This window comes from Dama dama, chromosome 10 (genome assembly GCF_033118175.1).
Source record: "Dama dama isolate Ldn47 chromosome 10, ASM3311817v1, whole genome shotgun sequence".
NCBI classification, from domain to species: domain Eukaryota; kingdom Metazoa; phylum Chordata; class Mammalia; order Artiodactyla; family Cervidae; genus Dama; species Dama dama.
Window position 1 is genome coordinate 42352922 of NC_083690.1, and position 22529 is coordinate 42375450.

At 59.8% G+C, this 22529-nt stretch overlaps 1 protein-coding gene across 2 annotated transcripts in view; it reads left to right on the forward strand.

The window, feature by feature from the left end:
- PRKAR1B (protein kinase cAMP-dependent type I regulatory subunit beta) overlaps positions 1 to 22529 on the forward strand; it is a 73120-nt gene that overhangs the window by 35660 nt on the left and 14931 nt on the right. For both annotated transcript variants that reach the window (XM_061152331.1, XM_061152333.1), the window contains exons 5-8: positions 6709 to 6770; positions 7456 to 7502; positions 15256 to 15414; positions 19914 to 19974. In XM_061152331.1, coding sequence (XP_061008314.1) covers positions 6709 to 6770; positions 7456 to 7502; positions 15256 to 15414; positions 19914 to 19974 — 329 coding nt within the window. The remainder of the gene's footprint in view (positions 1 to 6708; positions 6771 to 7455; positions 7503 to 15255; positions 15415 to 19913; positions 19975 to 22529) is intronic.

Below are 22529 nucleotides of genomic sequence, written 5' to 3' on the forward strand. Positions count from 1 at the left end.
TAATCTTTCTAAAGAACCGGCTTTGGTTTCATTGATTTTCTCTGTTAATTTCCTGTTTTAAATTTTCCTCCAATTTTTATTATTTCTTTTCTTTTGCCTGCTTTGGGGTTAACTCACTCTTCTTTTTCTATTAATAGTTTCCTTAAGTCTTTCCCCCTTTAAGACGTGCACTTTCAACGCTGCACGTTCCCCTCCAAGCGCTACTCTTGCTGCCTCCCACAAATTTTGTTAAGTTGCCTTTTCATTTAAACATGTTTTCAATTGCTCTGAAACCTTCTTTTAACCATGTGTTATTTAGAAGTGTGTTGTTTAGTCTCCGGTACTTAGGGATTTGAAGTTACTTTTCTGTTATTGATTTCTAGCTTAATTCCACTGTGGTCTGAGGGCAGGTTGGGTGTGGTTCACATGCATTAATTTGTGCAGGTGTGCCCAGGTGCAGCAGGACTCACCTCGTCCTCCCGGGGCTCTGAATGTGCTCCCCATGGAGTCACGCGTTCGTGTGCGTCTCTGAAGTGCCCGGCATCGTGGCTGAGGAGGCAGCCACAGACGCGGTGGCTCCGGTCCCCCGAGGCGGAGGCTCCCGGGGTTTCATAAACACCGTGCTCTCGGTGCTCCAGCAGGGAGCAGGAGCCCTGCATCCACGCCATGAACAGCTACGCCTGAGTTATTGCTGCTTAGAGAGAATTATTTGGAAACTCGCAGTCAGTTTCGCCCAAACAGTGGAAAAGCCTAAACACAAGCCAGGCACCCTGTCAGGGTGCTGGCTCCAGCGGACGAGAGCCCCTCTGTCCCCGGGGCCGCGACGGGCGGCAGAAAGCAGGGCGTCCTGTGGTGCCGGTCCCCAGGGCTCTGCCTGCGGCCCCGGCCGGCTCCTGGAACGTGAGTAACGCTGACCGTGGGCCCAGGGCAGCCGCGCGGCGGCTTCCAGGTCAGGTGTGCTCCTCCCCTTTCTGGCATCATTTCAACGTCGGAAAAAACACTCTGTGCCTCGAACGCGCTTTCTGCATCCGTGAGGACTTTTTAAATTCGAGTCGCCCTGGTCCTTGTCCCCGCATGTGTGCGCCCTGTGCATGCCCGTGGCAGGAGCGTGTGTGCCCTGTTCTGTGCTGCTCTTGTGACCTCACCAGCGGGGGGCAGAAACACACATCCTGGCTCTGACACCCCCCACCCCCGTGCTTCGGAAAGTTGGACATATTTCAGAATAAAGCATTTAAAGAAATAAAGACACAGAAATGTTGGAACTGCTAATGCAGGTTTCTCCCCCTTAGGACTGGAGGTGGTCCCGTGGTCCCTGTCACAGCACTTTTGCTCAAAGTCACAAGAATTGCCCCTCCCCCTCCCCATGTTTACAGAATGCTGGAGGAAAGGCAGATTGTTGGGGTTCGGGGGTGGGGTGTAGGGGTTCTCGCCACCCCACCCGCCGTGTCCTCCTCGGAAGGGGGCAGGCGTGGCTCCCATTGGCTGTGGGCGCCTCCCTCGGTCTGGGTGCACTCGTGTGGCCTCGCTCCAGAGAACTGGTCCAACCTGTTTGGACCAGTTTATGCTTCCGCAGGTTTCTTTGCAGGGGTGGGGGTGGAGGTGTTTACCTGTCAGGCCACCTGCAGCAGCAGTTCAGCAGTATATCAGAAATGTCAGCCAATAAAAGGGAATAAGAAAGTCATAACCGGATCACGAGACTGCCTGAGCTCCGGGGCGCAGAGTGTGCCGCTGGCGTCCTTCCTGGGGCTGAGTGAAGGAGCCCCTGTGTGCACAGAGTTTGGAGCCAGCAGGAACAGCCGTGGTGGCTCCCGGTCGGGGCGGACAGGGCTGTCGCCATCTTGGGTGCTCTCCTGCAGCACCCGGGGCGGTGCCCGATGCCCGCGGGCTGGCTCCTTAGATGCTCAGCCCCAGGGTCCCTTCAGGCGCGTTCAGGGTGGCCGCAGGTTTCTTGGTTGCCATCGAGGGAGCACTCGTCACAGGGACGACCCCCCCCCCCCCCCCGCCACCGCTGTGAAGGCCACATGCATAGCTGTCACCCCCTCTGCACAAGGAACCCTCGGGCAGGGCTGCAAACGGAGATGGGGGGTCGTGCAGACACAGAGGCTGGGCCCCTGCCAGCTGGGGAGTTCTTGCTTTGTGAGAACAAAGGCCCCGTGTTGCTAGATATTCCTGGTTTTTTTTTTCCATCCAAATTTCTGGCGAGTGTATGCTCCACGGTTCTGTCTCGTCACAACAAAGACTTGGAGTGACGGACATTAAAGCCCCCTCGGTGGGTCACAGCTCTCGGGTCTTGGACAGGCCGTGTTATAGCTCTCAGGTCTCGAACGGACCGTGTTATAGCTCTTAGACAGATCAGTGTTACAGCTCCGTGTTACAGTTCTATTTTATTTAGAAGATAGCAGGCCTATCCATCTTTGAGGTGTGAAGGCAAGTCGATCCAAAGATGCGAAGAGAAGAGCGCCCCAGCGCATGGGAGAGAGGGAAAGAGAGGGGGAGAGAGGGAGGGAGAGAGACTTTTGGCTTCTCTTTTTATATGTTTTTTTCTTCCCCAGGGTCTGCCCTATGCAAATTGCGCTTAGTCAGGAGTGCGGTTCTGCCTGCAGTCCTCACTCTGGTCCTTGGACCTTCTTTTGTTCTATTTTTGCGGGCTTTTCCCTTCCGTGTCGTTTAGCCACCGCCATTTTGGACTCCTTTTCCCTATTGTAACTACCTAACACAAAGAAAAACCAAAATTTATGATATTTATAGATCTCTCAATTTTTAAATATTGGGAACTAACTTTGAAAATAGGGCCACCATTGACCCATGAACAATCAATAGAACACTCAGAAATTTCAGTGGTGACCTCCCTTTGCAAAGAGGCACAGGTCCCAGAGGTTTTCTGGATGAATTCTGTCAAAACTTTAGCAAACCATCCATCCTTTTACAAGTGACTTCACAAGATAGAGAATGAGAAAGCTGCCCTGCGCATTGTATGAATTTCAAATGAGTTTGGAGGGACACGCCAATCAGGCCATAACAGACACACAGGATGTGTGCCATGTAAGTGTAAACCCCGGATGAAGCGATCAGTGGATGTTGGGCACATAGGCTGACCCTCAGGGAAAACAAGCCGGACCCCCTTCCTGTGGACAGAAGGTCTGAATGTCTTCACGGTAGTATTTGGCAGAGGATGCTCTGGACCCAACTGTGTGCCCCAGAGTCATCTGCTGAAGCCCTAACCACCTCCGTGGAGGCGTTTGGGAGGGGGTGGGGCTTAGGTGAGGTGGGACCCCAATGATGGGATTAATGCCCTTATGAGAAGAACTGAGGGGCTCCCCTGTGGTCCAGAGACTGAGACTCCGCCCTCTCAGTTCAGGGGCTTGGGTTCAGTCCCTGGTCAGGAAACCAAACACCATGTCCTGCAACTAAAGATCCAAATAAGACCCGGCGCAGCGAGTAAGTAAATATATATATTCTTTAAAGACACCAGAGAGCCTCTCTCTCTGCCGTGTGAGGGTACAGTGAGAAGCAGCCAGACATGCTCCTGAAAAACACGGACGAAACAGGATGGGCTCTGTGGCATGACGCTGCCTGGGGTGTAAGGTGCACACACCTCAGGACTCCATGTTGTGAGAGAAAACGTACAATGGGAGGTGGGGGTGGTCCAGTCGCTCAGTTGTGTCTGACCCTGCGACCCCACGGACTGTAGCCCACCAGGGTCCTCTGTCCATCGCATTCTCCAGGCAAGAATACTGGGGTGTGCTGCCATTCCTTTCTCCAGGGGATCTTCCCAACCCAGGGATCGAACCCACGTCTCCTGCATTGCAGGCGGTTTCTTTACCAACTGAGCCATCAGGGAAGCCCCCTCTCAAATCTCAGTACAATCACCAGACCTCAGGGAAGAAGGGAGAAGGGGAGGACTCCTTAATGAGAGCGATCCCCACTGCTGTGAACTCAGGGCTACAAATCTGCATCTGGGGTTTAAGACGCGGGTGGCTCCCAGCGGTGCTGGCATGACCGTCTGAAGTAGTGGGGGCCATGGCGCCACCCAGGCTTGTCCGAGCCACAGCAGCTCCCTTCTGCTGGGCCTTGGGGTTTGGGGCCACGCCAGGCCCCCAGCTCCATGTGGTCCAATCTGGGAGGCCAGCCATCCTGAGAGCAGGTTTGAAGTCGGATCACAGAGGCTGGAAGGACTTGGCTGATATTTCACCCCAGGAGTGGGGGGTTCTCTGACCCTCAGAAAGAATGTTCCTTATCTGCAGAGGTGGCCCTCCAGAGAAGGCCTGGTTTCCATGGCAACCTGCCCACACCCCCAGGGCCGCAGGGTCAGGGTCTGGCTGCCGCCAGGATGGGGACAGCAGGTGGCAGGGAGCCCTTCATGGCCCCGGAGGTGGCAGCGCGGTACGGCCCTCCTGGGGTGTATGCTCCAGGCACCGGGACCAGGCATGCCCAGTGCCCACCCCAGGGCCAGGGGCATCTCAGGGCCGAGGCCCACCCCCGCCCTGGCTGGCTCCTTCCCTCCTAACCTCGGGATTGTTTTCCCAGGCACCTCGCTCGGTGGCCTTGGCCACTGGCTTGACTCTGGTGGCTTCGGACGTCTGGATTCCAAGGTCAAAACAAGTAACTTACCGGCAGGATGTGCTGTAAACATTTACTTGCAAGTCAAGAATTAGCCTTGTTTTAAAATGGCACTTGAGCAGTGGGGTTTAGATTTAAAATAAACAAAAACCAAAATGTCTGTGCTGTTGGAATTAGCTGTGATGAACATTTAAACTACTTTTGGGCTGAGAATAACAAGCCCAAGATGGAACAGCTCCGTTTGCATGATTTTTTCCCCCAGAAATGTGCTGAGTTGGGATTCACCAGTGCTGTTTTTTCATTGAGGTCTAGTTGATTTATAATATTATGTGTTCCAGGTGTGCAGCATAGTGATTGTGATTTTTAAAGGTGATATTCCACTTGTAATCACTACAAAATACTGGCGGTGTTCCCGGTGTTGTGCAGTGCGTCCTTGTAGCTTATTTATTTTTTCCGTAGTAGTTTGTACCTCTTACTTCTCTTCCCCCTACATTGTCCCCCTTCCCATTGGTACCCACTAGCTCTCTATATCTTTGAGTCTGCTGTTTTCTCGTTATATTCACTAGTGTGTTGTATTTTCTAGGTTCCATATATAAGTAAGATTATATGGTATTTTTTAACCTGACTTAGCCTAAAGCTCTCCAAATACATCCATGTTGCCGCAAATGGCATTCTTGCATTCTTTTTTATGGCTGAGTAATATTCCAGGGTAGAAAAGACCCTGATGCTGGGAAAGATTGAAGGCAAAGACCCTGATGCTGGGAAAGATTGAAGGCAGCAGGAGAAGGGGACGACAGAGGACGAGACGGTTGGGTGGCATCACCGACTCAGTGGACATGAGTTTGAGCAAGATCTGGGAGATGGTGAAGGACAGGGAGGCCTGGCGTGCTGCGGCCCGTGGGGTCACAAAGAGTGGGACACGGCTGAGCGACGGGACAACAAAAGCAACAGCAACATTGCATCGCACACACACACCGCGTCGTCCTCGTCCGTTGCTCTGTTGGTGGGCACTTAGGTCGCTTCCACGTCTTGGCTGTTGTAACTAGTGCTTCTGTGAGTGTTGGGGCGCACGTGTCGTTCTGAATCAGAATTCTCTCTGGTCCCGCTCCCAGGAGTAAGATGGCAGGATCATATGGCAGCTCTATTTTTATTCTTTTTCGGGAACCTCCATACTGCTCTCCTAGTGCCTGCACCAATCTGCACTCCCACCGACAGTGTCGGGGAGGGTGGGGCTCGGGGAGCTGAGGATTGCCTGCAGGCAGAAGCGGGACTCAGCCAAGCAGAGGAAGGCGTCCGCGGGATGGTCTGGGGGCTCCCGCGCCCCACCCTCCCTCACCTGCTCCTCCCTCCTCCTCTTCCAGGGAGACAAGCGTTTAAATAGACGAAAGCAACGGCTTTCAGACGTGTTTGTGTTTCCTGGGCTCGGGGACCGGGCAGGCACGGGCAGGTTGGGTCCCTGGCTCTGTGTGTGTTTCCTGGGGGCTCCTCCACTGACCCGTTTCCCAGACCCTTGAGACCCCCTGCCCAGGGGGCCCAGCGTCATGCTTCTCTTCTGGGGGACGTGTGCCCGGGGTGGGCGAGCTCCCCAGGGATGGTGGGTGGTGGTTGGATCTCAGTGTCTGGACCCTGGCCTGAGCATCTGGTCGCCATCCGGAGGAAGTAAAGGCTCCTGGGCGGACGTGGCTGCTCCTCCGGTCGACAGGGCGTCCCCACCTCCCCGCACCCCGGTCCTGCTTGAGGGTCCGTCTCACATCAGACTCGGGAGACAGACAGCCCGGCTGCCCGGTGGGCACACCCCGCGCCAGCCTTGTGCCTCTGTGCCTGTCGAGTGAGCAGTTGAGAGTCCAGTTTCCTCCCATTTCTGTGTCCAGCATCTCGACTCCCTTAGATGGAAAGTGTTTCCCTGGAAAAAGGTAGAAAAGGGATCAGGACTGGTTGCCGTGTCCTCGTGGGAACTGTCCCCATCTGTTTTGTCTTCTGTGAGTGGAGTCTGTCCCGAATGATCCTGTCTTCGTAAATCCTCAGGCCGTGCAGAGTAGGGGGTCTTGAGTCCAGGGCCAGCAGGTCCCGGGGTCTTCAACCCCTCAGAGCCGGGGAGCAGGAGCCGTGGGAGGGCAGGGCGGCCCCCAGCGCCCCCGTGGCCCCCACACGCCATGGTTTCTTTTGCAGCGACATATTTGACGCCATGTTCCCCGTCACACACATCGCCGGGGAGACTGTCATACAGCAAGGTACGCCGCCCACTTCTCCTCCTCGGGGCCGGAGCCCCTGCGAAGGGTTGGTTCTTCACGTACGAATGTATTTGTCACAAAACTCTCATTGTCTGTCCTTGAGACGGGTCACTAGGACCCTGCATAACAGTCCACATCACAAGTCAGTGTGTGTTAACACGTGCTGACAACCTCGGCACTCAGTCCTTCCTGATTCTTTACGGCCTCACGGACTGCAGCCCGCCAGGTTCCTCCGTCCATGGCATTATCCAGGCAAATACTGGAGTGGTCTGCCATCTGCTCCTCCAGGGGATCTTCCCGACCCAGGGATCGAGCTCGTGTCTCTCCTAGATTGGCAGGCAGATTCTTTTTACCGCTGAGCCACGGGGGACCTTCTTGTCATTAAAAAAATTGAGGCTCTGTGTTGAGTCCTGGTGACTTGACGGCCGTGGACTTCAGATGGCAGCGGTGTCAGGAGAGGACGCTCTGCCAGCCTGACTGTGGTAACGGTTTCCCGATGAGTGTGAAGTAGGTCACTGTGTTCACCACCTTCGTACACACAGCTTCCACTTAAAGATTTTTAAAGATGGATGAGGCCTGGCCTTGCTTGGCAGAGGTGCAGGAAGTAGCGTCGTAAGACGGTCTGTTAGCAGAAGGACGAAAGTCCGCCTCCTCACGTCATGTCTCTGTTTTCCTTCCCTCGCAGGGGACGAAGGGGACAACTTCTACGTGATTGACCAGGGAGAGGTGGACGTGAGTATCCCCAGCGTCCTCTGGACGGCAGCACCCATCCGTGCCCACGCTCAGGTCTAGAGAAGGTCGTTCTGGGTGATGTGTTTCCAGTTTTTCAGTCCTGAAGCAATAGAGTTCATGTATACGATACTCTAGGCACATCCGAGCAGACAGTGGGGTAAGGGCGGCTGGTGTCAGCCCGGCCACGGCCCCTGCCGTCAGTTCCCACAGAGCCGACCGAGGTCCCGGGGCCCCGAGAGGCAGCTCTGCTGCAGCCAGGAGCCCACGACCCGGCAGGCTTCCGCGGCTGCCCCGGGCGCTCACACGCTTCAGACGCCCAGGGGCCCTGTGGCTCTGCCTTTGTGGTGGAACCAGGCTGCGTTCCTCCTGGGATGTCACGCCCTCCGATTCTGTTCTGTGTCCCCTCTTTACTGCCCAGACAGGTGGGGGGGGGCCCAGGCTCTGTTTGGGGAAGCACCTCCTCCATTACCTGGCCCTGGGCTGAGCCCTGACCTCCCTGGGTCCCCCGCGGGCTCCTCCAAGCGCGGCTCAGCCTGAGCTGCCGCCCGCCCTCCCGCGCCCTCTCCCGCCTCCCCGTTGGCCTGGTGAGCCTGTCCCCCACGCGGGCTGCCAGCCGTCCGCCTCCTCTGAGGTTCTGCCTGTGGCCCTGATTCAGTCCAGCTTGCGCACTTGATCCTGGGGCGTCTGTTTAAGGCTGGCTCCATGCGGACTGGAGCTCCCTGCCCCTCAAACACAGGCTGAGTCTGTCCCGGGGTCCCGCAGTCAGGATGTGTCCTTGAGGCCCCTGCGTCAGACTTGGGCCCAGGACACCAGTGCTGGGGTGGCAGCCCCCACACCCCTGTCCAAGCCTCCGAGAGACGGAGCCCGCTGGCTCCCACCGCCTGCCCATCCTTGGGGCGGCGGCCAGCCGGGCATCCGGGTTGGGGGCACTTTCCCTCCACGTCCCCCAGCAGCGAGCCTGTGTCCACGCGGCTGCGGCCCTCAGCTTCTGGGGCCGGTGGCAGCAGAGGTGGCAGTGTCGGTACCTCTGGGCAAGCCTCACGGGCTCAGGGTTTCTCTTGTCCCGGGCTCGGGCCTCGGGTGGGGGCTGTCCTGTCTCCCCCGACAGAGGAAACTGAGGCAGGAGCCGGAGGCCAGGGCCCTGGGGGAGGTGGTGGGGGAGGCGACAGGCTGGGCTCCGACCCCGGTCACAGAGCCAGCCGCAGAGAGACAGGCTGCAGCACCTCAGACCTGGCCGCCCGGGGCCCCCGCATGGTGTGGACGCGCTGCCCGGGCCCAGGTCGCTCGGGGCCTGAGCTCTGCAGGCTCCTCCCACTCCTCGGCCTCTGCATCTCCTCTCCTCTGCCCTGTCTCTCCCTCGTTTTCTGGCGCAGACGTCCAGCGAGCGCTTGTCCCATGCTGGGCGCTTGCGGAGCCCTGAGGATGCACTCCTGGGGACACGGCCCTGCCCTCGGGGTGCGTGGGGGTGGGGGCGACAGCCGAGAAGGTAGCTCCCAGTGAGCCTCTGGCCATCCTGTCCCGTTCTTACCCGTTCTTACTCCTGCTCTACCTTGCAAACTCCTGTCCATCCTTTAAGACCCTGCTGGGCTCCCCCAGAGCATGGGGCTCCCTGAGAGTTGAGACGACCAAGCTTGGGTTCTCCCCAGCCAGCAGACGCGGGCACAGACGCCCCGTGGCCCAGAGTCCCGTCCTTGTCTTTCTAGGAACCTGAAGGGTGTTGGGGTCCCATGAGACGTGCCTCCCGGCCCGCGTCCTCCACGCAGACCTGGGCCCGCACGCCTGAGCTGCGTGTTATTCTCTGTCCCTCCAGGAGGTTAGCACGGAGCCCTCACCCCTGGCTCCCAGAGCCCAGACGCTCGGGCCCCGTGGGCGGATGCCGCCTCCTGGCTGCGGCCTCCAGCTCGGGCCGTCGGCCCAGACGGGGCAAGGCGGTGACTGCAGGGCCGTCCCTGCATCGGCCTCAGAGGCTCCTCTAGCAGCTGGTGGGCTCGGGGCGGGCTGGGAGCCTGTGGTGTGGGCCTTGGGGGCGGCCGCGTGTGGAGGACCAGAGGTGCTCCGTCAGGAACCCGGGGGAGAGAGTGGCCAGACGCATCATGACCCTGGCAGTCATCTCTGCTCCGGGTCTGAAACGCAGCTTCTCCCGGCCTGGAGCTGTGCTTCTGGCCCTGCCTTCAGGGGTGGGGAAGTGACCCCGGACCAGGGACTGGCTGCGTGTGAGGGTTCTGGGGGCCTCTGTAAGGGTGTGGGGGGCAGAGGCCGGGTCCACTGCATTGTGACCCTGAAGCCCCCAAGACCCGGGCCCCCCTCAGAGGCCCCACCCTGGCCTTTAACAGGAGGGCCTGGGGTGGCCATCCAGAGCCCCCCGCCCAGCAGTGTGCTGGGGGAGCGGCTGGGGGAGCGGATGCCAGAAGCACCAGCTCGGTTTAAATTACGGTTTTCCAGGGAGATGCGGACAGTGCCAGCCGCAGCGTGTGTACCGCCGAGAGCTATAATCCGTCCTCCTAAGTATAAAAATATCTCCCAATTTGTTTTATTCATGGAACATAGCATTTCCACTTGGAAGGGCACTCCACGGCCAGCTTCGTGGCTCAGGAGCGCTGTTCCTCCCCGCCCGGCCGTCCAGGCACCTGGGGCTTTGGGGCCTCCTGGGGGGCGCCTGCTGCACCCGGCTCTGCCCCCGCCCAGGGCCCCTCCTGCCTTACCAGACGTCTGTGGGCACGGCTGCGTCCAGCCTCCAGAGGTGGGGGCGCCTCGGGGGACGGGGCACCCCAGGCCGTCTGGCTCCATGGGTCACGGTCGGTCAGTCTGCTTGCCTCGTGTTCTGGTTTTTATTTTTTAGTCGGTAAAGTACACACACCGTAAAGGTTGCCGTCTTAACCTTTAGGTGTCCAGTTTGGGGCCATGAGCACATTCACACTGTTACATGGCCCTCCCACCACCATCTCCAGAATGTTCTCATCTTCCCAAACTGAGACTCTGTCCCCATTAAAGTCTAACCCGGGGCCCTCCCCCAGCCCCTGCCCCCATCCCCCACGTTCCATCATCTCTGTGGACCTGACGCCTCCAGGGGTCTTGTAGAAGCAGAACCACACAGTGTCTGCCCTGCGCTGGGCTTATCCCACTGAGCATCGCCTCCCCAGGTTGGTCCACGCTGCAGCAGGCAGCAGAGTCCCGAGCCTGTCCACTGAGTCACGGGGAGGACCCCCGTCTTTTCAGCTATCATGCCCGCCTGTGTGGTTGCCGCCGTGACCGGCACTGCTATGGACGATGGGCCGTGGGGGACCTGGGCGTCCTGCTCTGGGTGCCGTCTGCTGACCGGTCACTTTCCTGGGTGCAGGGCAGCTGTGGCCCCAAACCAGCTGTGAAGCTTTCCTGCAGCATCTCACCCACAGGGGGCGACTGGGGGCCCTTCACCCTTTTGGGTCTCTGCAGGGGTCCTGGAGACCCCATTGTGGTCAGAGGCTGCTCTGGATTTGGGGGACAGGTGACCCAGAGCCCCCCGTGGTGCTGGTGCCATGACAACAGCTTGGGGAGGGCACCACCCTCAGGCACACCCCATGCTGGGCCCCTGACGGGCTGCACGGCCACCCTGGAGCATGCGGCCCTGCAGACGGGGTGGGGGCCCGATGGGGTCCTGCCTGTGGACCCCCGGGGAGTGTAAGTTCTGTGGGGGAGGGCGGGGGAGGCCCGGGAGTGTGGCGGGTCCACAGAGGGAACCGAGCTGGTGGCCGGTCACTTGGGGAGAGGATGCTGACCCCACGTCATCACCCATGTGGCTCGGGCTCTGCAGACGGGGTCCAGCAGGGAGACTCGGGGAGCTGCTCTCAAGCGAAATGGATCAGTCAGCCCCCTACCCCACCAGGCTCTTGGGTCAAAGAGGCCTGAGGCTCGTGACCCGGTTTATCCTGGAAGAGCAGCCGCGGACCTGGACTCACCTGCCCAGACGCCCCCACTCTTTGTGGCCGGAGCCTGGGACGCGGAGGAGCTGGGCCATTAACTTTTTCTCATCACCTGTGGAACCAAAAACAACAGCGGCTGGCACCCCTGGCTTGCTTCCTCGCCCCGGCGGCTCCGGGTTACGTGGGAAATACCTGCGGGAGGGGTGGGTCTGAGGTTGCAGGACACCACCCCCTCCAGTGAGTGGATCTCTCAGTGACTGTCTCCACTTACCCAACAGTTGCTTCAATGGATTTTCTATTTTCTGTGGCATTGCGTGTTGAACTGAAGTGTCCTTGTGGGTGGGAGCAGGCGGTCAGGCAGCCCTGTGTGTCCTGGCTGTCTAGATTGGTGGGGCTGGGACCTTCTGAAGCCCCCCTACTGACAGTGGTTCTGCTTTGCGGGTGTCATTAAGCAGATTCCTGTGTCTTCAGCCACCACCTCCACCTCTGTCCAAAGTTGGGACAAGAGCTGGTCCGTGGTGGGCGGGCATCAGCGTCACCTGCCGACATCCTGGGCCGCACCCCCGGGGCTCTGAGTCAGAAGGTCGTTGTTGGGGAGCAGGTTTCCAGGTAACGCTGTGCATCTGGTCTGCTCACCACCTGTTGAGTGACCTGGTCAAAGTCAGGGGCACCCCTCACTGACCCTTGCTGCCCTCTGGTTGCCCCGAGCTGGGCTCCAGCTGTCACAGGAGGTGTGTCCAGGTTCAGCCCTGCCAGAACCTTCAGTGGTCCCAAGACACACCTCTCCCCGCATGGCCTCCCCCTTGTGCCCCCTCTCTGTGCTGGCCTCCCTGTGTGGCCTCCCCTCGTGGCCCCCTCGTAGCCTCCCCATGTGGTCTCCCCTCGTGGCCCCCCATGTGGTCTTGATGCATACGGATCCGAGTCCAGTCCTGCCTCGGGCTCTTTGCACGTCTTGTCCCGTCTGCCTCCAGCTCTCCTCACCCCTGGTCTTTGCACGGGACCCCTTAAGCTGGACACGAGTTTGCGTCCGTGAAAGCCCCGAATGGTGGCTCTTCCCTGAATCCTCTCCCTCCTTTCTCTGGCGCCTGCGGCTTGTTTTAAGGACAATTGAAAGTGAAAGTGAAAGTCGCTCAGTCGTGTCTAACTCTTTGGGACCCCATGGACTATAGAGTCCATGGAATTCTCTAGCTGGAATACTGGAGTGGGTAGCCTTTCCCTTCTCCAGGGGATCTTCCCAACCCAGGGATGGAACCCAGGTCTCCTGCATTGCAAGTGGATTCTTTGCCAGCTGAGCCACCAGGGAAGCCCTTGAGAAAGATCGCATCTGGATAATCATTGCCCACCGGTGGTCAGTAAGCCCCTGCGAACCGGAATCCGTGTGCTTTCCGCTGCTGAAGCCAGCGGTGAGAACATGTGGGCCACCCCGGGTGCTGGGGTGACCTGGGGTGACAGCAACTGAATGGACCAACGGGAACAGCAGCTGGGGGCGCCAGGTAAGGCTGGAGACCCTGCAGCGGCGGTGGGAGCATGGGTGCAGCCAGTGCGGCCTCCCACCACTCCCCTCTCACAAGAAGGAACAGCAAAATGAAACGAAGCCCGAGGGAGCCCCTTTGCGTGCCAGCCGGGGTGGGGCCGGGCGCTGCGCGGCTGTGCTGACAGCAGCCAGTGTCTTGAGAAGGATGGCCCTTTGTGCTCCGGGGGGCAGCCCGGCCCCTCCTCGGCTCCACACAATGCTTTTCTCTGATGCCTCTGAGGATGTGGCTGGGGCTTGGTGAGGAAGGGGGTCCTCATGGCCTCCAGGGACGCGCTCTGGCCCAGGTGCCCTTGCTGGGGTGCATGGCAGCCGCCTGCCCGCTCTTTGGGGTGCACCCTGGGGAAGCGGGGCTGTTGAGTGCCTGCCCTGCTCCTGGGGGACCCTGTCTCTTCAGGGGGTAATGGGGTGGCTGGCCTGCCCCACAGGCACCCAAGGCAGTGGCTCCTTCTTCCCCCGAGGCTGAGGGGATCCGCACACCCCCCCCCGGGACCCACGGTCCCCCAAGGCCGTGGCACTTTGCTGACCCAGTGCCAAGGGGTGGGTGCAGCAGCACCGAGGGAGGGCGAGCTAGTGCAGACTGGGGGTGCTGCCTCACGTGTGAGAGAGGAGGGCGCTGGGTCACCCGCAGGGAGGTTCGTGGCCACATCAGAGCTGAGACTGAGCGGCGTCCATCGGCCATGGGTAATGGTAGTGCAGCTGTGAGAACCGCGGACCAAACCCGGCACTCAGCTCAGCCGCACAGAAGGCCGCGCGGGTGCCCAGGCCAGCTGCCCTGCCTGGTGTGTGGGAGGGCCCTGGGGGATCCTGGTGCCCGGAGACGTTCAGTGCCTGACCTGGGTGGCGGGAGAGCTCAGCGCTGCACACGTGGGGTTGTATCCAGGCAGAGGGGGCTCTGTAGACACGCGAGCCCCACGTGTGCTCTATGGACCCGAGAGCCCTGTGTGGTCTACGGACACGCGAGCCCCACGTGGGCTCTACGGACACGCGAGCCCCGTGTGGTCTACGGACACGCGAGCCCCACGTGCGCTCTACGGACCCGTGAGCCCGTGTGGTCTATGCACATGTGAGCCCCATGTGCGGAGGGCCAGCCATGGGCCCCAGTCGCTGTGACTGCCCCTTCATGGACTGTGGCCCCTTTGGGAAAACCGGAGCCTCCGGGACACTGGCTCGAGAGCCTGGAGGACACAAACCCTGCCTCATGGGAGGAGGTCCCCGCCTGGGGGGCCTCCCGGAGGGTTGCATGTCATCTTGCCCCCTGACACCCTGTACTCAGCGGGCCAGCCCTTCTCCCCACCCCTGCTCACACCGCACGCAGTATCACCGGCGTGGCGCCCACAGACTGGCGATTCTGAGCCTCAGTCATGGTCGAGATAATGCGTCATTGAGTCCATAAGAATTGCTTCCATGATTCGCCGTAATCCATTCTTCCCCGACATGCACGCTTTTTGCCAATGGGAGCCATTCTTTAAGCTCATTGACACCGAGGAGATGAACAGAGGTTGTGTTAGTTGATAGTAAGCGAATCCACATAATGAACAATCCGGGCCATTCTGGCAAGACGCGGACCTGCGGTCAATGCATAGTCGCCACACTGTGCAGGGCCACCGCCCTCGCTGCCTGAAAGGCAGCCTTGTCCGCCTCTGGGCTCAGCCCTGGGCGCTGGCCTCCGCTCCCATTGACCGCAGGCGTGGGCGCTTGGGCACTACCCGAGGGGTGGGGGGTCCCGGGGACTCTGGGGGCCTGGCTCCTCCTGGGCTGCGGGGCCCGTGGGTGGAGGCGAGCAAGGGCCTGGCTGCTGCGTGGAGCCTGGGATGGACGGGAGGGCAGCTTGTGATCAAGGCCACCGGGTTGGAGGGGGCCGCCTGCGTGGGGCACGTGCGTCCTGGCAGGATGATGCCTGGAGGGGTGGCCCCCGCCCTGGGGCCCAGCAGGCCGCTGTTTCTGGCTGGTGAGGAGCAGAGTGTGACCTGGCCCGGGAGGTGGGGGTCCTGAGCGGTGCGTCCACTGGGGCCTGGACGGCGTCGGCACTGACAGCTGAGGGTCTCCACCTTTGTGCCTGTCCAGCCTCCATCCGGGCGGGGCTGGGCGTGAGGTGGGCACCTTGGCTGGTCCGGGGCAGGGCAGAGCACAGCTGTGTCCCACTGCCTGCGAGGCGTGTGGGGGTGCAGGGACCTCCTGTCCCCGCGGGGGGTGCTGTGGAGGGCTCCCCATGCAGCAACTGGCAGTGTGACCCCAGCCCCCATCCCCATCCCTTGCAGGTGTGTGTGGACAGAGGGTGGGGGACCCCCAGGCCCCCGACACTGTCCCCTGTCCCCTGCAGGTGTACGTGAACGGAGAGTGGGTGACCAGCATCAGTGAAGGTGGGAGCTTCGGGGAGCTGGCCCTCATCTATGGTACCCCCAGGGCAGCGACCGTGAAGGCCAAGACGGACCTCAAGCTCTGGGGCATCGACCGGGACAGCTACCGGCGTATCCTCATGGTGAGCCAGTGAGCGGTGCCTCAGGGCAGGCTCCACCAGGGCTGGGAGGGCACCAGTTGAGTCTGACACCCGCCAAGCATCTCATAGGAACCTTGGTCGTGTCCGGCTGGGGTGAGTAGGGATGAGATGGGGGGTGAGTGTCGAGGGGGTTCTGGAAATTTACCCAAAGGCAGGCAGACAGCTGGGCAAGCCCATTTGCTTTCCTTCCCATTCTCCTTACAATGGTCTGGAATGTGGTTGTGATGATTGGCGCCCCAGCTGCCATTCTGTACCATAAGGTAACTTTGCTCAAGGTGGTGGAGTGAGTTCCCAAGAGGAGCCCAGCATCTGCTGGAACAGTAGGACCACAGTCCTGGGCAGGCTGCAGGCTGCTAGGCTTCCTTACTGGGCGATAGTCATTTTATATTTCCTTATGTGCAGCCACCTTCTCTCTTCACGTTTTGGGTGTAGGCGCGCGCATCTGTGCAGGCCACGGTGGGCTGTCGGGAGCAACGGGGCCAGTGTTCACAGAAGGCTCTGGAGATGAGTTCCTGGGCGGAGGGGCCCTTCCCAGGCAGAGGTGGCTGCACCTTCCCATGCCCACTCAGTCTCGTGCTGGGACCCACCAGGGGACGGGGAGGCTGACGTGCTGGTGGAGGAGATGACAGGGCAAACCTGGCTCCTGGTGACAGTTTCCAGAGAGGGTGATAAAGCAGAAAGGGCAGGCGGGGGCAGGCCCGCTGTTTTATGGAAAGCCCTGGAGAACCCTCCCCAAGGTCCCCTGTGACAAGGTGGTATTGAGCAGAGGCCTGCAGTGGGGAGCCCTTGGCCGTCCAGGAGGAGAGTGTCTGGGCAGTGGGAGCAGCCGCTGCAGAGGTCCTGGGGTGCAGGCCTGGCTGGTGTGTGTGGACCAGCGGGGAGATGGCCAGGATGCCAGATCTCAGGGCGGGGGGTGGTGGTCGGAGGGCTGTGTCCTCTGGCCCTCTGCCCCCGGGGTTCCTGGACTGACTCCCACTGCACCAGGCGCCCCTGCAGGAGCGTGGGCAGAGGAGTGGCAAGGGCCGCCGGGCCTTCCAGGTGAGGGTGGAGAGCCTTTTGGATTGGGCAGGGTGAGGGGAGCCGGGAGGCCCTGGCCGGCCGTGCTGGTCTGGGAGAGTCCCTTCATGGCCCAGGTCCCTGGCCCGAGGCCCCTGGGAGCTGAGTGCTGGTTCGTCGAGGGATTCATGCTCCTTGGCTGTTGTCTGCACCTGGGGTGACTGCTGGCCCAGGTGCTTTTCCGAGCTGGTCAGGGGGTTGCTGGAGGGCCTGGGCTGAGGGCAGCCCCCAGCGGGTGGTGACGGTGTCTGACTCCTGTGGTCCTGCGATCCAGGGGTCCTGCCAGCCTGGAGGGAGGTCACCGAGGGGACACATTGCCGGGAGACCTGGGGGCTGCACGTGCCCCTGCCACGGGCCCTCAGGCCTCAGTTGCCCCCCAAAGACCAGCTGGGCCCTGCAGCTTCGGGGGGCTGTGGTTGGGGGCGCTCCGGGACATTTAGGACAGGCCCTGTGCGCTCAGTCCCATCTGAGCCTGCAGAGCAGTCTCGTCCCGGGGGCCCCGCTCGAGGGTCCTTTGTGGTCCGGGAGGGGGGTCAGTTCAGTCCTGGGGGCTCCTCGTCCGCACGCTCTGGGGTTGTCCGCTGGGCGCCTGCCGTGTGCAGGGGCTGCTTTAGTGCCTGGAGGCCCTGCCCTGCCCTGCCCAGCGAGGTGCGTCCTCGTGGAATGCAGCCCCCTCTCTTTGGTCTCAAACCTGCCCGGTCCTGCCTCCCCTGGAGGGCACCCTCCCCCGTGCTGGCTGCTCCGGCGCACCTGGCCCCGTTGCATAAGCCATTGTTCCTTTACCGCCATCTGCACCGAGTCGTTCTTGGCTGTGGGATTTCTGTGGCTGGAACCTTATATTCAGGGAAGTTCCCAAACCACCGAGGCAGCCGGCGCTTCCTCTGTTTTAATTCTGGATCCCTGGGCACTAAGAATAGCGGCGGCCGTGCCCAGAGCTGGCGGAGCCCTGCGTTTCAGGAGGAAAATGACAGTGCGGCCCACTCGGAAGGGAGTGTCCGTGACAGCGTCCGTTTCTGCATCAGACCGCGGCCTGGGCGGACGCGGGTGCGCCTGCCGAGTGATGAATGGACCCTGAGCTGGACATGCGTGGGGGGCGCTGGGTGGGGGCTGGTGTCTCCAGGGAGAGGACCACCCCCCTCTGAACCCCAGCACGCCCGTCTGGGAGGTGGCTTGCTCTGCGCGGTACAGACGGATGGATGGAGCTCGGTGAGACCAGCCACACCCGCCGCTTCCGAGCAGAGTGGGGCCTTCACCCCCAGACTTCTCTCCTCCAAGTCAGGACCGTTTCTCTCTGACGCTTACGTGAGGCCCCAGCTGGAGCTGATGAGTATAGAATCCTGGTGCAGAGGCTGGGCTCAGGGCTCCAGAGCCCCACGTGCCTGGGGTGACCTGAGACCCTTGGAACCGTGTCCTGACCCCCCACCCCACATGCTTGGGCCCCTGCTCCCATCTGTGACGGGCAGCGGGGCCTGGGGCCCACTCCTCGTGGGAGCTGGGCCTGGTGGTGGGGAGCTTCATGTCACGCTGCAGGGCCGGCTGGGCCTTTGTGTGTAGGGGAAAGGGCGCTCGGAGCAGTCGGTCCAGCTTGGAGAGTCACCTTGCCCGCCGTGGATGCCTCCTCAGCCTGGCGGGTCTGCACCCTCCCCCGAGCCGCGCCCTGATTGCCCGGCAGGCAGGAGCGCTGTGACCGCTCTGGACTCAGGGGTCAGGGGTCAGGGGTCGGGAGCCTCCAGGGGCCTCGGGCAGTGCTGTCCGGGGTGTGTGCACTTTGGCCGGAGCCTCTGGGACCCGGGTCCCCTGCCTGTCCTCAAGGTCGGCTCAGACCGTGCGGGTGGGGCAGGGCAGGGGAACCTGTACTTTATAGACATTTTAGGTTCCCGTCTTAGGACAGACGCTGCCCCTGGGCCCGCGGGGTGCAGCAGCAGGAGCCTCTTGCTGGGCAGTGGGTTCGGGATGGCCTCGGGCCTGTGCCAGGTGGTCAGGGCTGGGGGAGGGTATGCCCCTTGCTGGGGTGGGGTGCCCCGTCAGGAAGCGTGGTCTGCCCCCCATCCATCTGTCGGGGTCGGTGGGGGTCCAGCTCTGCTGTGCTGGGGGGCCGGGGTGTGATGCAGGGCGGCTGGAGGAGTCGCAGGGGCCTCGAGGTGTAGGTGGCGGGTGGGGGATGTAGGTGGTCTTGGCCCGACGGGACCCCAGCACAGAGACGTGGAAGCTGAGGCTGCAGGCACCAGGGAGGCAGAGCTGAGGGGCCAGGGCCTGCTCCTCCTGGCGGCCTGGGTCCCTGTAAGCAGCACTCGGGACGCGGGTCCAGGCGCCTGGCATCTTCCCCCCGTGGCCTCGGGCAGACCCTGTCCTGGCACCGGGGGTCCACGTAGTGCCATCTCACCAGGCATGAAGCCCCCCGTGACTGCCGGCAGACAAGCCCCCAGGTGGGGGTCCTGGCGGGCCACCGGCCTCACCCTGGAGGAGAGCTCTGATAGGAGGCGCCTTGGTCGGCCTGGGAGGCGGGTCTTACCGCCCGAGGGTCCCAGGCAGCCGCCTCCAGCTGTCGTCCTGCGGCGGGAGACGGATGGGCCGGTTGTGGCGGCTTTAATGTCTGGGGTTGCCGGGCAAACACGCCTGCATTCCAGAGGGCGGGCGTAGCTGCTGGGAGGTCAGCGGGAACATAAATTATCCTTCAAAGAAACGCCTTTCTCCGGGCCGGTGGTGTCTGAGGTGGCTCAGCTCCAGCTGGGGGCTGTGCTGAGCTGAGCAAGCTGCCCCTGTGAGTGTCCAGACCTGCCGTCTGCGGACACATAGGGCCCCACGAGCCCTGGGTGCTGCCGCTGACCACCTGGATGCTGTGTCCCCTGCACGGCCACCACTGCATCCCTGCCTGCTTAGTCAGCTATGAGGGGGTCTTGGATCCCAGCCCTGTGGGGGCTCTGCTGGATGAAGGGGCCCTGGGGAGTCTCTGGGCTTCTTGGAGGCAGGCTGAGAACCTCCAGAATTCTGGAATCGAGACGCTGCCTTTGCAATGTTGATCTGGCCCTGAACCACAGAGTCACGGGGGCTGACAGGGAGGCGGAGCCCCGGGGCTAGGGGCCTGGGGTCCCCCCACCAGGCCAGTTTACTGATGTTTCTCACCTAGCCTTCACGGAATCCTGTGGGGACAGGAATTAGGATACCCCGTTGTCCAGATGAGGAAACCAAGGCGCCCCTTCCCTTAAGTCTGGGCGAGGCCGTGCGTTGTGTGAAACCCTGGGGGAGCGGGCGGCCTGGGCCCCGTGGCGGCAGCCCCTCAGACCCACCTTGCTTGAGGGGCTTGCGGGACACGGAATGCCCCGAGGGCCTCTCTCAGGGGTTCAGGGTCACATGGGGATTTGGAGGACATGGGAGGGCTTGGGGTGTGAAGCCCTCTGAACACCTTCTCTGTCTCCTCCCCGCAGGGCAGCACGCTGAGGAAGCGCAGGATGTACGAGGAATTTCTCAGCAAGGTCTCCATCCTGGGTGTGTGCCCACCCACGCGCCGTGCGCAGCTGGGACACACACACACGTGCACATACATGCTCACACACATGCACACACATGTGCACACACATGCACACACACGTGCACACACATGGGCGCACATGCGTGCAGTGCCCCCCCACACCATACACACGCTCATTGTGCATGCAGGCATGTGGGTTCCCGTGAACACACACACACACCGTCTTGTGTCTGCCTCCATCCCTCCATGCTGTGCGTGTCCATCTGTCCCTCATCGGAGCCGCTCTCCCCACGCTGGTCTGTCTGGAGGTCTCACATGTGCCCCTGTATTGAGTGTCTTTCCTGACCTGTCTGGGGGTTCCCTCTGTGGGTGTTCCCCCCGCTCTTCTCGTCCTGGGGTCTGACAGACACGTCGACCGCGTCCCCACTGGCAGTGGGGAGTGTCAGAAAGTGCCCCCAGCAGCATCTTTTTGCTGTCTGGACCTTGCTCTGAGGTTCAGGACGGAGCGCTGTCGTCCTGGCCCAGTCGCCCAGCAGTGCGAAGTCTCCATGCCTGTGTGGGGCACTTGGGAATTCCGCATCGTTTTAACCAGCTGGGGTGTGAGTAAGTGTGTGTTGAGCAACTCCCATCAAGGGCCAGGAGGGCGACCTCCTGGGGAAAGTGTCGGCTCAGAGCTGAGGCCCCAGGAAACCACAGGGAATAATGGTCCAGAAACAGTTCCGGGGGGAAGGTCTCAGCCTTAAACCCCAGGCTGGATGCAGGTTTGTGGGTGTAGGTGGCGAGTGAGGTTCAGCCTCCTTGTCTCAGAACCTGTGGGCTGAGGAGGGGAAGAAAAGAGCAGATTCTGGGGCACTAGGATGGCGAGGAGGCAAGAACATGTGATGAAGAAAAGGCAGTAAGTGGTGCTTGGAAAAGTGGATAGCTGCATGTAAAAGAATGAAGTTAGGGCTTCCCTGGCGGCTCAGTGGTAAAGAATCTGCCTGCCAATGCGGGAGACACAGGTTCGATCCCTGGTCCAGGAGTATCCCACATGTCGCAGGGCAGCCAAGTCCGTGCACCCCAGCTACGGAGCCTGTGTCCAGAGTCGGGAGCCATGAGGACTGAAGCCCAAGAGCTGTGGAGCCGGAGCCTGCTCTCCGCAATGAGAGGAGTTACAGCGAGAAGCCCGCTCATCGCAGCCGGAGAAAAGCCAAGCAAAAGCAGCAGAGACCCGGCCAGCCAAATATGCATAAACAGACAAGTCCTAAAAAAAGAATGACATCAAAACATTCCCTAACACCACCTACCAAAACGCCTCTAAATGGATTAAAGACCCACATGTCAGACTAGATACAATAGAACTCCTAGAGGAAAACATAGGCAGAACACTCTTTGACATAAATCTGAGCAATATCTTTTTGGCTTCATCTGCTAGAGTAATGGAAACAAAAACAAGAATGAACAAATGGGACCTAATTAAACTTAAAAGCTTTTGCATAGCAAAGGAGATCATAAACAAAATAAAAAGACAACCTACAGACTGGGAGAAAATATTTGTAAATGATGCAATAGACTAGGGATGAATTTCCAAAATATGCAGACAGCTCATAGAGCTCAATATAAAAAAAACAAACAACCCAATCAAAAATGGGCAGAAGATCTAAATAGGCGTTTCTTCAAAGAAGATACAGAGATGGCCAACAGGCACATGAAAAAGATGCTTCCAGTTTTGCTAATTATCAGAGAAACACAAACAAAAACTACAGTGAGGTACCACCTCACACTGGTCAGAACTGCTATCATCAAAGTCTGCAAATGAATTTAGCAGAGGGTGTGAGAAGGGAGCCCTCCTGCGCTATTGGTGGTACTGTAAGTTGGTGCAGCCACTATGGAAAACAGTACGAGATTCCTCAGTAAACTAAAAACAGAGCTCCGACATGATCCAGCAACCTCACTCCTGGGTATATATCCAGACAAAACTATAATAAAGATGGGTGTGCCCCATGTTCATAGCAGCACTATTCACGATAGCAGAGACATGAAAGCAACCTAAATGTCCATCGACGGATGAATGGATAAAGAAGATATGGTACATGTATATACATAATGGAATATTACTCAGCCATAAAAAGAATGAAATAATGCCATTTGCAGCAACGTTCATGGACCCGGAGATTATCATACTAAGTGAAGTAAGTCAGGAAGACAAAAAAAAAAAAAAACCACCATGTGATATCACTTATATGTGGAATCTAAAAAAATGAACTTATTTGCAAAATAGAAAGATGCTCACAGACATCGAAAATGAGCTTATGGTTACCAGAGGGGATAGCGGGGGTGGGGTGGGAGGGGAAATCAGGAGTTTGGGATTAGCAGATACACGTCACTATATATAAACTCGATGACCAGCAGGTCCTACCGGAGGGCGCAGGGAACTATGTTCAGTGTCTTGTAATGACCTGTAGGGGAAAAGCTCTGAAACAGAACAGAAGGGTGTAACGGAGTCACTTTGCCGTGCACCTGAAGCTCACAGCATTGTCAGCCAAGCACGAGGGAAAGTGTTAGTCGCTCAGTCGTCTCCGACTGTTTGCAA